This window comes from Macrotis lagotis, chromosome 7 (genome assembly GCF_037893015.1).
Source record: "Macrotis lagotis isolate mMagLag1 chromosome 7, bilby.v1.9.chrom.fasta, whole genome shotgun sequence".
NCBI classification, from domain to species: Eukaryota; Metazoa; Chordata; class Mammalia; order Peramelemorphia; family Peramelidae; genus Macrotis; species Macrotis lagotis.
Window position 1 is genome coordinate 221626866 of NC_133664.1, and position 16037 is coordinate 221642902.

The window sequence follows — 16037 nt, forward strand, 5'->3', positions numbered from 1 at the left end:
ATTTCAGGTATCTTATTTTTTTTCCCTCCTTTTGATATTTTAAGGATGTTTTCTGAGCACTTTTCTTTCCCAAATCTATGTTTCAGTTATACTGTGGTACTGACGATATCAAATTGCCTGTTTGATGTATAACAGTTTTTAGCACCTTCCTCTTATAAAGACTTAATCTGTCATTATCAAATGACACAAATAGTAGTCAGAAACTTAATATTCAGTTCAACAAATATTCAAGTAGTTACTTAGGTTAAGTCCAGGGCTCCAAAGATAGATGTAACAGAAATCCTCTTCCTTTTTTATTAGTCATTTTAAATTGTGTCCAACTCTTTGTGAACCCATTTTTGAGTTTTCTTGAAGATAATGGAGTGTGGTCTGCCATTTCCTTCTCCAATTCATTTTACAAATGAGGAACTATAGCAAACAGGGTTAAGTGACTTACCCTGCATCCCAAATGATGTACCTATCCCTTTTTTTTTTGTTTTGGTTTTGGCAAGGCAATGGGATTAAGTAACTTGTTCAAGGTCATACAGCTAAGTAATCGTTAAATGTCAGAGGTCACATTTGAACTCAGGTCCTCCTGACTCCAAGGCCAGTGCTCTGTCCACTATGCCACCTAGCTGCCCGTGCTGTACCTATTCTTATAGGAGCTCACAAACTATTTGGTGTAGAGGTGAAGGGCAAGGATGAATACTTGTGCAAATGATTTATTCAGGGGAGAGGTATCAAGAGTAAGACTGGGGGGGGCGCCTCCCGTGTGCGCCTGCGCGTGGCTGGCTCGGCGGGGCTCGGCGCGCGCAGCCGCTCCGGCCCGCCCGGCCCTGCCCTGCAGTGCCCTGCTCAGAGTCGGGCCCAGGGCGCCGCGGCGGCTCCGGGACGATGCGGCTCCCGCTGCTGCTGCTCGTGGCGGCGGCGCTGCTGGGCGAGGCCTCGGCCGACGCGGGCGGCGGGCCGGGCGGGCGGCTCCGGAGCAGGACGCCACGGGCCGCTGCTCAAGTTCCAGATCCGTGTGTCCTCGGGCTATCGGCGGGTGTTGGAGTACATGGGCTTATTAGCCGGCGGTACCCAGACATCCGCATAGAAGGGGAGAATTACCTCCCTCAACCAATATATAGACACATTGCATCTTTCCTGTCAGTCTTCGAACTAGTATTAATAGGCTTAATAATTGTTGGCAAGGATCCTTTTGCTTTCTTTGGCATGCAGGCTCCTAGCCTATGGCAATGGGGCCAAGAAAATAAGGTCTGTGGTGTATGATGTACCAGTATGGTCAAAGCTGGAATCTGGTCACCTTCCATCCATGCAGCAGCTTGTTCAAATTCTTGACAACGAAATGAAGCGCAATGTGCATATGGATTCAATCCCACATCATTGATCATAGCCCCATCTTTCAGCCCTGAAAACTTTTGCATGAATGGATTTTTGCAAGAGCAGCGTGGTTCACACCAATGAAGGCCTGTACTGAAGACAGCACACTGTTAGTACAGACCAGATGCTTTATTTGCAGCCTCGTTGAACTTCTTGGAAAACCTCAGTGCAAGACAGTCTTTCAGAATACTGCACATTCATGGAGTGCAATAATACTGTATAGTTATATTTTTTAAAGGGTTAATTCAGCCAGTTAACTGTTTTAAAATGCTGGCATTACTACTTGTAACTATTTCTTAGTCACATTGAGGAGGGGGGAAGGGCAAATTGAATTAATATCTGATTTTTTTAAAAGATGTCTGTTAACATCTATGATTTTATATGAATTTATGTTCTTTTTGTAGTTTAAAATGAATATTTGGGAAAATAGCTGACATTCCCAAGTACTTTACAAAAGTCTGTCAAACATCTCTAATTTGGTTATGTCCTGTTTGTATGGTTTTCCAAATATTGCAAATTGTGAACAGTGCATTATACTAAGATTATGGGGGAAAAAAAAATATATATATATATATATATATATCCTGAGTACAATACCATTTTTGTGATTACAAGAGAACTACTAAAAGACCAAACCACTTTTTAAATCCTATTGTCTAGCTCAAGTGTCTTGCCTTGACCAGTCTAATGAATTGATTAAATATAAAACTAAGCAAATTTAAGTTAAATAAAGTTTTCATTTCCTGTGTAAAAAAAAAGTAAGACTGAGATCACTTTTAGCTGGAGGATTAGGAAGGCTTCATACTGAAAGCACCTCCTCATTTGGACTTTCAGTGAAGGAAGGGGTTTCAGCAGATGGAGAAGAAAAGTTTGGGGTCCTTTCCAGGAACAAGAGATGACAGACAAAGGATCAGAGATAAGAAAGGACAAAAATTTGGAGAAGGGGGAGGAGCATAAAATATTCCAGTTTTTCTGAAATGTATATATAATGAAGAGGAGAGAATTTGCAATATATTGGAAACAGTTTGGAGCCAGTCTGGTTAGAACCAGATTGTAGTGGGCCTTCTAAATGGGACAATAGAAATAGTTTCTATCTTATTCAGTAGATATTTAAGAGTCCTTGAAGAGTTTTGATTAGAAAAATTATATAATCTGATGGTATTAGGAAATATTGGGCTGCAGGATTGGTTTGGTGAGAGAAGAAGGAAGAACAGGTAGGAGATTCTTCTAACACGTCAAGTAACAAAGGTCTGACCCAGTTTGGGGCCATTGGTGTGGAGAGCTATTGCTAAATTAGAATTGGTAGAGCTTGGGTAACTGATTGTATGGGGCCAGTGGTTTATAGGAAAAGGAAATGGAAATCATAAGTCAATGTAATAGAGATAATATTCAAAGGATCCACAGAAATAGGGAAGTGAGGTTTAATAGGGCATAGGATCACAGAAATAGCACTTGAAGAGACCTCACAGTCTTGGATCCAGTTCCCTCATTTGGGTCCCAGATGAAGAGATCTTAAACTAAGACGATTAAACTTAAACTAAGTGATTTCTGTATTGTCTGCAGCCAGCAAGTGCCCAGGGCAGGGTTGGAGACCAGGTCTTCCTACCAGGCAGTAATGTACAGCAGGAGATTACAGTTAGATTACTGGAATTAAAGATGTGGTCATCATTTTTAGTGGTGGTGATGATTGATACTCTGGTTATATAGGAGAGAGAGTGTGGAGAGAGGGAAAGGGAGGGAGAATAAGAAACTAAAAGATAACTCAGAGAGGTCTGAAGAAAAGCATAAGACCCAACAAAGGAGATGACATCAAGAGGGAGAGAATAGCCTTTTGGTTTAAGTGGAGGTATAAAGGAACTTATGGATCCCCAATTCAATACCAACTTAGAAATTCTGAAAATCAAGGGAGAGATTAATAAAATTTAAAGCAAGAAAACCATTGACTTAACAAATAAAACTGAGTCTGTTTTATGAAAAAACAATAAAATAGATAATAAAAAACAAAAATAGATAAACCTTTGGTTAATATAATTTTAAAAAAAAAGAAAACCAAATTATCTGTATCAAAAATGAAAAGAATGAACTCACCACCAAATGAGGAGGAAATTTAAAGAGATAATTCAGAGCTATTTGGTGAACTGTATGCCAATAAATTTAATATCCTGACTGAAATGGATGAATAATTGCAAAAATACAAACTGCCCAGATTAACAGAAGAGGAAATAAAATACTTAACCCCATTTCAGGAAAAGAAATTGAAGAAACCATCAATAAATTAGCTAAGAAAAAGTCTCCAGGTCCAGGCAGATTTACAAAGGAATTTTACCAAATGTTTAAGGAACAATTAATTTCAATTCTATATAAACTATTTTAAAAAATAGGAGAAGGAATTTTGCCAAATTTCTTTTATGACAGCAATATAGTTGCTGATACCTAAACCAGGAAGAAGCAAAACAGAAAAAAGAAAATTATAGACTAGTCTCCCTAATGAACATTGATGCAAAAATCTTCAATAAAATTTTAGCAAAGAGATTACAGCAAGTCATTACTAGGATCAGGTTAGATTTATACCAGGTAGGTAGAGATGGTTTAGTATTAGGAAAACATTTAACATAATTGAACATATCAATAACAAAACCAACAGAAATCATATGATTACCTCAATAGATGCTAAAAAAGCCTTTGACAAAATAGAGCATCCATTCCTATTAAAAACATTAGAGAATAAAGGCATAGATGGACTTTTCCTTAAAATAATAAGCAGTATCTATCTAAAACCATCAACAAATATTATATGTAATGGGAATAAACAAGGAAGATTTCCAATAGGATTGGGGTAAAGCAGAAATGCCCATTATCACCATTACTATTCAAAATACTAGCTTTAGCAATAAGATAAGAATAAGAAATTGAAGGAATCAGAATTGGCAGTGAGGTAGCAAAGCTTTCACTTTTGGCATATGATATGGTGGTATGCCTAGAGGACTCAAGAAAATCATCTTAAAAAACTACTTGAAAAAATTAACAAATTCAGCAAAGTAACAGGATATAAAATAAACCCACATAAATGATCAGTATTTCTAAATATGAACAACAAAGCTCAAGAGCAAGAGATAGATAAATTCCATTTAAAGTAACTGCGGACAACATTAAATCCTTGGAAATATACCACCCAAAACAAACCCAGATATTATATGAACACAATTACAAAGCACTTTTCACACAAAGTCAGGTCTAAACAATTGGGAAAATGTGAATTGCTCATGGTTAGGTCGAGCTCAGATAAAAAAAATTGCAATTCTACCCAAATTATTTAGTGCCATACCACTCAAACAACCAACTAACTATACCGAGTTAGAAAAATAGTAACAGAATTCATATGGAATAACAAAAGGTAAAGAATATCAAGGGAATCACTGAAAAAAAGATGTAAAAGAAAAGACCTAGCTCTACCAGATCTAAAGCTATTCTGTAAAGTGGCAGTCATCAAAACTGCTTGGAACTGATTAAGAAATAGAATAATGAAAAAAAAAATAGAGTAATGGATCAGTGGATTGGGACAGGTTCAAAGGAAATAGTAAGTGATTATAGTAATCTATTGTTTGACAAACCCAAAGACATTAATTTCTGTGCTAAGAACTCATTATTTAACAAAAGTTGTAGGGAAAACTGGAAAACAGTATGGCAAAAACTAGGCATAGACCTACATCTCACACCCTATGTGCAGGATTTAGACATAAAGGGGTGATAGTATAGACCAATTAGCAGATCAAGAAATACTCTAGGGGTGGTTAAGTGGTGCAATGTATAAAGCACCAGCCCTGGAGTCAGGAGTACCTGGGTTCAAATCCCGTCTCAGACACTTAATAATTACCTAGCTGTGTGGCCTTGGGCAAGCCACTTAACCCCATTTGCCTTGCAAAAAAAAAAAAAGAAAGAAATACTCTATGTAAAGGGGAGAAATTTATGACCAAGCAAGAAATAGAGTATATTATAAATTACAAAATAAATGATTTTGACTATATTAAATTTTAAAAGTTTTTGCACTAATAAAACCAGTGCTTACAAGATTAGAAGCAAAACAGAAAGCTGGGAATCAATGACAAAGGTCACATTTCTAAAATATAGAGAGAATTGCATCAAATTTATAAGGTTACAAGGCATTTCCTAATTGATAAATGGTTAAAAGAGATGAACAGTAGTTTTCAAATGAAGAAATTAAAGCTGTATTTAATAATCATAGGAAACATGCTCCAAATATTACTGATTAGAGAAATAAGTAATAAACTATGTTCTACCTCACACCTATCAGATTGGCTAAAATGACAAAAATGATCAATGTTGGAGAGATTGTGGGAGGATTGGGACATTAATGCATTGTTGATGGAGTTGTAAACTGATCCAACCATTCTGGAGAGCAATTTGGAACTGCCCAAAGAGCAATAAAACATCATACCCTTTGACCCAGCAATGCCAATACTAGACCTATAGTCAAAAGAAATCATAAAAATTGGGAAAAGTCTCACATGTTCTGAACTATTCATAGCAACTATTTTTGTAGGGGCAAAGAACTAGAAATTGAGGGGGTGCCTATCAAATGGGGACTGGCTGGACAAGGAATGGTAAATAAATGTTATGGAGTGCTATTATTGGAGGACTCTCGAGAAGCATGGGACAAATTGCAGGAACTGATGCTGAGCGAAGGGAACACAGAACCAAGAGAATATTGTACACATTAACAACAACACTGTGAGATGATCAGCCTTGATGAATGCAGTTCCTCTCAGAATTTCAGAGAATCAGGACAACACTAGGAGACCAGTTATGGACAATGCTATCCATATCCAGAGGATAAAAAGCAAAACAAAACAACAAAACCCTACAGAATCTGAATGAACACTATCACTTTTTTAAAAGTTCTCTTTTGTTTTTCTTTGCTATTTCATGATTTTCTTTCTTTTCCCCTTAATTCTAATTCCTTGTATAGAAAATGACTAATCTGTAAATATGTTAAAGACAAATGTGTTTGTACAATATTCACCAGACTGTTCACCACTGAGGGGAGGGGGATGGGAAGGAAAGGTGAAAGGAAATTATGTAGCTTAAAAATATAAATATATGCATGTGGATAAATGTTGAAAAACTTTTATAACATGTATTTGGAAAAATAAAATAAAATATCAAATAATAAAATAAAGGATCTTATAGAGTCCTAGCTCTTTAACCTTTGTACTCCAGCAAAAATTTTAACAGGGCACCAGATCAAATAATGATTACGAAAACCAAAGAGAAGCACAAAAGTTCTCTCATCTAACACAGGACTGCACAAAAAGAAATAAAGAAAACTGCAAGACCCTTGCATCAGGGGAAGCCAACAAGAAGGCAAGTTAGCCAGCAAGTTGGCTAGCATTTTGACCAATAAAGCTTAAAGGGCTAAAACTTGCAGCTTTCATTCTTAGCTGTACAGGATATTCAGGGTGACCAGGTGAAGAAGCTTGAAGGGAGCTTAAAAACCTTACATTCAGGGAGAGGAGCCAATAACTCTGGGGTTCTAGTGCCTGAGAATTCAATATCAGATAAACATGGAAAAATCTGCCTATGCTTTGACAATTCTTCCTTCCCACCTGAAACCTGATTTAGTAGCCCATTTCCAGTAGACAAGAAGTCTTGAGTACACTGATAAGGAATTTCTGGGGTTGGGGGAGGATAGAGAGGGAGGAAACCCTCAGGGCTGGCAGCACTCCTAACACAGATGCCCACATTGAACCAGAAGTTCATAGCAAGTTGATCTGAGACACATAAGGGCCCTGATAACCAAAGCACTCTGAAACCATTCAGTCTTGAAGACAGAGGAAAGAACAGGGGATAAAACTATCAGTTCCCTGAGGACAGACGTACATGGGAGATGAATGTTAGTGGCAACTTTCTAGGAAATGGAAGTCTGAAATAAGTAAGACCTAATCATCAAAGAATTTGAGAGAGTTTAGAGTGGCGCCAAGTCTCACTTCAGCAAGTGAAAGTAGTGAACAGAAGAAGACTCAAAATACTATGGAAAACTCATATGGGTCAGGAGATAAGAAAAAAACAAAAGTGAACAACTCCTTAACTGTAAGACAAAGCCTCAGAGAAAATAATGTTTGGCCTCAGATTTTAAGAGAGTATCTGGAAGAAATTAAAAGAGATAAAAAATAAAATTTTAAGTGAAATAACAACTCTGGAGGAAAGAATTAGAATAAATAACAGAACAGACTTTGGCAAAGCTATGTGATACAATGGATAGAATGCTAGCCCTGGAAGACCTAGCTATGTGACTCTAGCAAAGTCACTTTACTGTTTGTCTCAATTTTCTCAGCTATAAAATGGGGATAAGAATGGCACCTACCTCTCAAGATTGTTTTGAGAACCAAATGAGGCAATAATTATAAAACATTTAGCACAGTGCCTGGCACATAGTTGGCACTATATAATATGATGACTGATGATGATGATGAAGATGAAGAAAATCCTTGCCCAAGTAATAGATTCTCTGGAAATCTGAATGGTGCATAGAGAATTCACTAAATCCAGAAGAGGATGAACATGGAGAGTTGGTATTACTTGATCTTTACCCTAACCATTCAAAGGAGGGCATATCCCACACAAATACACTCTTAACTTTGTTGTAGAAACTCAGGAAGCAGGAGGGGAACTGGGAAAGAGAGGGGGTGAGATTTGAGGAGAGATTTAACAAAGAGAAAAGAAAAAGAGGATCAGAGCTTGTGAGAAATTCGAATGAGAGCCTAGGACAAAATCTTTTATGTCAATTGAATTTTTTTTAATTTTATTTTAAGGCAACGGGGTTAAGTGACTTGCCCAAGGTCACACAGCTAGGCAATTAAGTGTCTGAGGTCGGATTTGAGTTCAGATTTGAACTCAGGTCCTTCTGACTTCAGGGCCAGTGCTCTATCCACCTGCATCATCTAGCTACCTCCTGCAATTGAATTTAAAAAAAAGGCAGGGGTAATAATCATGACTTCAGACAAGGAAGCAGCAAAAAAGTGGATTTGATTAAAAATGATAGAAACAGGGGAAGCTAGGTGGCACAGTGGATAGAGCACCGGCCCTGGAGTCAGGAACATCTGAGTTCAAATCCAGCCTCAGACACTTAATAATAATTACCTAGCTATGTGGCCTTGGGCAAGCCATCTAACCCCATTTGCCTTGCAAAAACCTAAAAAAAAAATGATAGAAACAAAGTATACACAGACATGGCCAGTGTGGGAATTTTTTTTCTTTTTTTTTAAATGTTTCTTTTTCATTTCGCTTTTAATTTCAGAGAAGGCAGTTAGAGGGATATTAAACATAGAATTCTGTCCCCACCCACTGCCTCAAAAAAGAAGAGAAAAGAAAGAAAACATGAAATTATAGACAAGCAGCTTGTACAGCTTTGAAATTCCATGTTGAATTTATTGTATACTTAAATAGAAAAGCGAAATGTACATAATAGAGATTCACAGTTTCTGGCACAATCTTTTTCACAGTATTCATGGAAACTCATTTTATTTAGTGTTTTTTAAATTTCAAATAAGTTGCAAATGAGATTAGCTCATCCATAAAATCAAACAAAAATTGAAGGATATATTAGAAAATAGCCTAACATATTTTCATTTTTTTTATTTCTAACTTTAACTCTAGAGCATTTACTTCCAAGGACCCAAAGAAAAGATTATACATGAAAATGCAAATCCCTCATTTCATATCATATGCTTTTATTTTTTAAAAATCTACATGTTACTTTAAAAATTGATGCCTGTCATTCCCAAAAGATCAGGGGTGAAACAAGGGTACTCATTATCACCACTACTATTCAGTATCGTATTAGAAATGTTAGCTTCAGCAATTAGAGAAGAAAAAGAAATTGAAGGAATTAGAATTGGGAAGGAAGAAACAAAACTCTCACTCTTTGCAGATGACGAGAAGATATACCTAGAGAATCCCAAGAAATCATCCAAAAAACTACGGGAAACAATTAGCAATTTTAGCAAAGTTGCAAGTTATAAAATAAACCCTCATAATTCCTCAAGTTGTCTATATATGTCTAGCAAGATACAGCAGGAAGAGCAAGAAAGAGAAATTCCATTCAAAGTAACCTGGGAGTCTGTTTGACAAGGCAAACTCAAAAACTTTTTGAAAACAATTATAAAACACTTCTCATACAAATTAAATCAGATTTAAATAACTGGGCAAATATCAACTGCTCATGGATAGGTAGAGCTAATATAATTAAAAATGACAACACTACCAAAACTAAACTACCTGTTTAAAAAACTAATGAGTTAGAAAAAATTGTAAATAAATTCATATGGAGAAAGAAAAAGTCAAGAATTTCCAGGAGCTTAATGAAAAAAAAGTGCAAAAGAAGGTGGCTTAGCCCTATCTGAACTAAAATTATATTATAAAGCATCAGTCATCAATACTGTCTGGTATTGGCTAAGAAACAGTGGCAGACCAGTGGAATAGACTAGGTGCAGGAAACGATTATAGTAATCTGCTGTTTGATAAACTCAGAGTCCAGCTATTGAGATAAAAATTCTGATAAAAACTGCAGGGAAAATTGGAAGTTAGTATGGAAGAAACTTAGATTAGACCAACACCTCACACCCTATTCCAAGATAAGATCCAAATGAATACAGGATTTAGACATAAAAAAACACTAAGCAAATTAGAAGATCAAGGACTAGTTTACCTGTCAGATCTATGGAAAAGGAAGCAGTTTATGACTAAGGAAGAGATGGAGAACATCACAAAAACCAACTAGGTAATTTTGATTACCTTAAATTAAAAAACTTTTGCACAGACAAAACCACTGTAACCAAGATCAAAAGAAATGTAGTAAACTGGGAAACAATCCTAATGTTTCTGACAAAGGAATCATTTCTAAAAATATACAGAGAACTGAGTCATATTTTTTTTTTAAAAAAAAGGCATTCCTCATTTGCCAAATGGTCAAAGGATATGCAAAGGCAGTTTACAGGTGAGATCAAAGCAATCCATAGTCATATGACAAATTGCTCTAAATCATTAATTATTAGAGAAATGCAAATTAAAGTATCTCTGAAGTACCACCTCACACCTCAGACTGGCCAATATGACCAGAAAGGATAATGATCATTGTTGGAAGGGTTGTGGGAAATCTGGGACTCCATTACATTGTTGGTGGAGCTGTGAACTCATCCAACCTTTCTGGAGAGCTGTCTGGAACTACGCCCAAAGGGCAACAAAAATGTACATACCCTTTGATCCAGCAATACCACTACTGGGTCTATACCCTGAAGAGATGATGGAAAAGGGTAAAAACATCACTTGTACAAAAATATTCATAGCCCTGTTTGTGATGGCAAAGAATTGGAAATCAAGTAAATGTCCTTCAATTGGGGAATGGCTTTGCAAACTGTGGTGTATGTATGTCATGGAACACTATTGTTCTATTAGAAACTAGGAGGGACGGGATTTCAGGGAAGCCTGGAAGGATTTGCATGAACTGATGCTGAGATGAACAGAACCAGAAAAAACACTTATACCCTAACACCAACATGGGAGTGATGATCAACCTTGATGGACTCGCTCATTCCATCAGTGCAACAACCAGGGATAATTTGGGGCTGTCTGCCATGGAGAATACCATCTGTATCCAGAGAAAGAACTGTGGAGTTTGAACAAAGACCATGGACTATTCCCTTTACTTTAGGGGGAAAAAATATTTTATTGTCTAATCTTGCTATCTCTTTTACTTTATGTTTCTTCCTTAAGGATATGATTTCTCTCTCATCACACTCAATTTGGATCAGTGTATACCATAGAAACAATGTAAAGACTGGCAAACTGCCTTCTGTGGGGGGGGGAGGGAAGTAATATTAGGGAGAAAATTTTAGAACTCAAATAACATGTATAATAAAAAATGGAAAAAAATTGATGGCTGCTTCCTCCTGTTCTCCTGTATGTATTTTAAAAATATACAATATCCCTCTTGGTAGGGCTTGGATAAGATGGAATCAATGTTCATAATCCCTCCAACCCATGCCTTCCAATTAAAGGGGAGGATCCTTATAACAAATAAGCATAGTGAGCAAAATGAATCTACACAGTAACCATGTCCAAAAATGTGTTGCCTTGTTCTGCTCTTGAGCATATCATACCTTGCAGCCAGGAAGTAGATAAACAATAGAGGTTTTGCTTTGATTAGAATTCTTCCATAATAGTATATCTTTGTTTTTTAAAATTGTTCTCCCAGATTTGTTTTAACTGAGACATTCATTTCAGTGCTTTGTCACTCCATCTAGGGTTTTCTTTTGCAAATATACTAGGGTGGTTTGTCTTTTTTTTTTTCAGCTCATTTTATATAGATTGAAAACTGAGACAAACAGAGGTAAGTGACTTGCCCAGGCTTACACAACTAGGAAATCTCTGAGGCCAGACTTGAACTTGAAGAAAAGTCTTCCTTACTCCAGGTTCAGCATTCTGTCTACCACACCACCTAGCTGCCCTCTCTTAACAAATAAAAATAACTAAAATTTAGAGAACACCTACTATGTGCCAGGAACTGTGATAAGCACTTTATTATTATTATCTCATTCAATTCTCACAACAACCCAGGGAGATAGGTACCATTATTCCCATTTGCAGATCATGATAGCTGGAAGCTCCCAAACTCTGGATCACCCTTTTCTCCAAATCTCAGCAACTCTGGACCCATGCAAGTATGGGGCATTGACTAATCAATCTCCACTGTTGAGGAGAAAGTTCCATACAATCTTTTGAGTCAAGGGTTATATTCAAGAAACAATTTACAGGGGAGATGACAATAAGCTGCTTAAAACCTGTAAAACAGAAGAAAGAATATTAGAGTGGCCAGAGTTGCCCTCTGGTAACAAAGGGCATATAAAAGTCATTTCCTAGAGAGAAGACAGAGAAGGTAGGTTTTAGAATGACACTGACAACTTGGTAAAAGTAAATTTATTAGCTAAAAACTGAGAAGTAACTTAACTTTCATCCCAAACAGTATTGGGCAAGCTGATCTCCAAGACCAACCTTGAAGCAGTTCAATCTGCAAGAAAAGAGAAACTAAGAAGAATAAATGAGATCTGTTCTGATTTACTGATAAGACTTTAAAAAGAAGTTTTAACATCCCCACTGATTTATTACAACCTTTTTTGAATGAAAAAGTGCATTTTCTTTTTTTATTAAAGATTTTATTTGAGTTTTAAAATTTTTCTCCCAATCTTACTTCCCCCCCACCCCCACAGAAAGCTATCTGTCAGTCTTTATTTTGTTTCCATGTTGTACATTGATCCAAAATGAGTGTGATGAGAGAAATCACATCCTTAAGGAAGAAACAAAAAGTATAAGAGATAACAAGATCAGACAATAAGATATCTTTTTTTCCTAAAGTAAAGGGAATAGTCCTTGAACTTTGTTCAAACTCCACAGTTCATTATCTGGATACAGATGGTATTCTCCATTGCAGATAGCCCAAAATTGTCCCTGGTTGTTGCACTGCTGGAACAAGCAAGTCCATCAAGATTGAACATCACCCCCATGTCAGGGTGTACAGTGTTTTTCTAGTTCTGCTCATCTCACTCAGCATCAGTTCATGCAAATCCCTCCTAGGCTTCCCTGAATTCCCATCCCTCCTGGTTTCTAATGGAACAACAGTGTTCCATGACATACATACATACACCACAGTTTGCTAAGCCATTCTCCAATTGAAGGACATTTACTTGATTTCCAGTTCTTTGCCACCACAAACAGGGCTGCTATGAATATTTTTGTACAAGTGATGTTTTTACCCTTTTTCATCATCTCTTCAGCATATAGACCCAGTAGTGGTATTGCTGGATCAAAGGGTATGCACATTTTTGTTGCCCTTTGGGCGTAGTTCCAAATTTTTCTCCAGAAAGGTTGGATGAGTTCACAGCTTCACTAACAGTATAATGGTGACCCAGATTTCCCACAACCCTTCCAACAATGATTATCCTTTCTGGTCATATTGGCCAGTCTGAGAGGTGTGAGGTGGTACCTCAGAGAAGGTTTAATTGACATTTCTCTAATAATTAATGATTTAAAGCAATTTTTCATATGGCTATGGATTGCTTTGATCTTCCCATCTGCAAATTGCCTTTGACCATTTGTCATTTGGGGGGGAAAGGTGCATTTTCTATCATTTGTCCTTCGTTCTGTAAGATATCAGAGAAGTGATACCTTGACATTCAGAAGAATTAGATTAAATGAGGGAGTCCCACTTTCTCCTTCTGAGCCTTCTGGGTCAGATATAGTAGGACAACTGGAGATGACTCTAAATATAAAGTGGGAGATTGCTTTTTAAGCTATGGATTTTAACAGGTCTCAGTTTGAGACAATGCACATCCATTAAGACTAAATTGGAAAGAAACAAGGTAAAGAATGATGTTTTTTTAACTAGTCCAAAAAAACCCAAAAATCAAACTGGAAGGGTAAGACCCTCAGGATTTCTAGTCAAAACTGAAACAATTGCTATTTTCATTCACTCTGAACCAGTCTGGGGCTAAAGAATGATCAACTCTTATTTGATCTGGAACCTATTATTAGCCTATTCCAGGATAAGAAAGAAATCTTCCTGGGAAGGGGAAGGAGAGAGAAGTAAATAAGATAGGAAAAGAGGAAAGGGAAGAAGGGATGGATGAATGGATAGCCCATTGGGTCCCCAATGGGCAGCTTCTGCTGTCAACTAATTATTACTTTGCCTTACAGAACAAAAACAAATGTTTTGATTCTTTTTTGAAAAGAGCTTGTGAAAACAGAAAACCAAAACTGGGGGGCAGGAAAAAACATAATCCAGAAAGGGGGAAGTAATAAACAAAAAAAACCAGTAGCATTCAGCCACCAATATGCCAGGGAGGCTTAAAGAATGAGACATAGGCTTTTAGTTATAACTGAAGTAGGGATTTGTTCTGATTGATTATGCATAATTATTACATGAGTTTTGTTTCTTTTTTTCTCTACTGGGGTTGGGTAGCTGAGGGAAGGGCAAATTGGTGGTGATGAGAATGGTATTGGTACACTTTCCATTTTTGGAGGGGGTCACAGTATTAATTTTTAAAAATTGTTAAAGAAAATAATGCTTCAACATGATTAATATGATAATATGTTTAGCATGATTGTACATGTATAACCTATATCAGATTATTTCCTTCATGGGGGGGGGAGAAAAATGTGTATCTCAAAATCCTACAAATAAGAATATTGAACTTTCTTTACATATAATAGAAAAAATTAAAATTAAAATGAAGATAGTGTTTCTGAAAAAAAATTATAATGCAACCTGCAGTATTATTTCATAAATGCCTTTGCCTTAAGAAAAAAATGTGTTATGTGATCTTTGTATTTGCTGAATTCATAAGGTCAGATCTTTCAATTAGATATTTGAAATGTATTTTAGTAATGTTTCAATCTTGTGTTTATAAAAAGAATATAGTTGAGTAAATAATAAAGTTTGGAGTTTATTTTCAAATGCATAAGAACACCAGTAACTGTCATTATCTTGTAATCTTCCCTCATATAATAAATCATTAAGTTAAAATCATGTCTAACCATCTCAAGAGATATGCATTAAATAAGGATGAATGGGTTGTTTTGCATTCTCCTTTTATAAATTTAAAGATACACTTCTTTTTTTTGTTAACTTTTTAATTGGGGGTGGGAGTGGGGGCGTGGAACACACCTTTCCTAAGGGTAGTTCCCATATCAGTTTGTTTGAACCCAGAAGTAAAGTTACAACATGTTCCTACATTGTACAAAGGATGTACAAAGTCAAGAATCTTAGAATTCCAATTCCTTGATCATTTTATTTTCATTTACTCAGCAAACACTTTTTGAGCATCTACTATTTGGAAGAATTTTATTAATCTATTTCAAGTAAATAAAATGTTTTGGAGGAGTTGTATCATCATATATATAGATCTGCATGTCCATAATCATCATATATTTCTAGTGGATTTAGATCTAATTTCAAGGCTTAATTATTTTAAGCTTTTGATTTCTACAACTATTTTCATTCATTAACTATCTTTGAAGTAGAGAAAAGGAACCTCCCATTATTTTGTGGCTAAAAAGTTGCTTATAATTTAATTTTTGTTTTGGCAGTGTCTATTTATGGAATTTGGTTTTATGATAAGGAAGAATGCCAAAGAATTGCAGAACTCATGAAAAGGTAAGTAGTGATAAGTTACTGTGTGTGTGTATATATATATATATACATATATATGTATATATATATATATATATATATACATATATATATGCACATATGCACACACACATATATATATTTACACACATATAAATACATTTTAATGTTAGTATAATATCTTGTTGAAAACACTTTATAATCAATTAGTTAATTTTAGAAATATTTGACATTAGAAATTTTACCAAGGAGCAGCTAGGCGGTGCAGTGGATAGAGCACCAGCCCTGGGAATCAGGAGTACCTGAATTCAAATCCTGTCTCAGACACTTAATAATTACCTAGCTGTGTGACCTTGGTCAAGCCACTTAACCCCATTGCCTTGCAAAAAAAAAGAAAAGAAAAGAAATTTTACCAAAAAAAAGCTATAGATAGCTTTCTGCTATTTTTAATTTTATGTAATATTTAAACTTCAGT

The 16037-nt window shown here is 36.1% G+C and overlaps 1 protein-coding gene and 1 pseudogene across 14 annotated transcripts in view; both read left to right on the top strand.

Annotated features, from left to right (window-relative positions):
- DCP1B (decapping mRNA 1B) overlaps nucleotides 1-16037 on the top strand; it is a 100808-nt gene that overhangs the window by 48531 nt on the left and 36240 nt on the right. For all 14 annotated transcript variants that reach the window (XR_012470235.1, XR_012470236.1, XM_074194984.1 and 11 more), the window contains one exon: nucleotides 15520-15586. Coding sequence is in view for 12 of the 14 variants with exons in the window: in XM_074194984.1 (XP_074051085.1) it covers nucleotides 15520-15586 (67 nt within the window). In the remaining 2 variants the exon portion in view is untranslated. The remainder of the gene's footprint in view (nucleotides 1-15519; nucleotides 15587-16037) is intronic.
- Nucleotides 874-15513, top strand: LOC141493520 (thioredoxin reductase-like selenoprotein T; annotated as a pseudogene).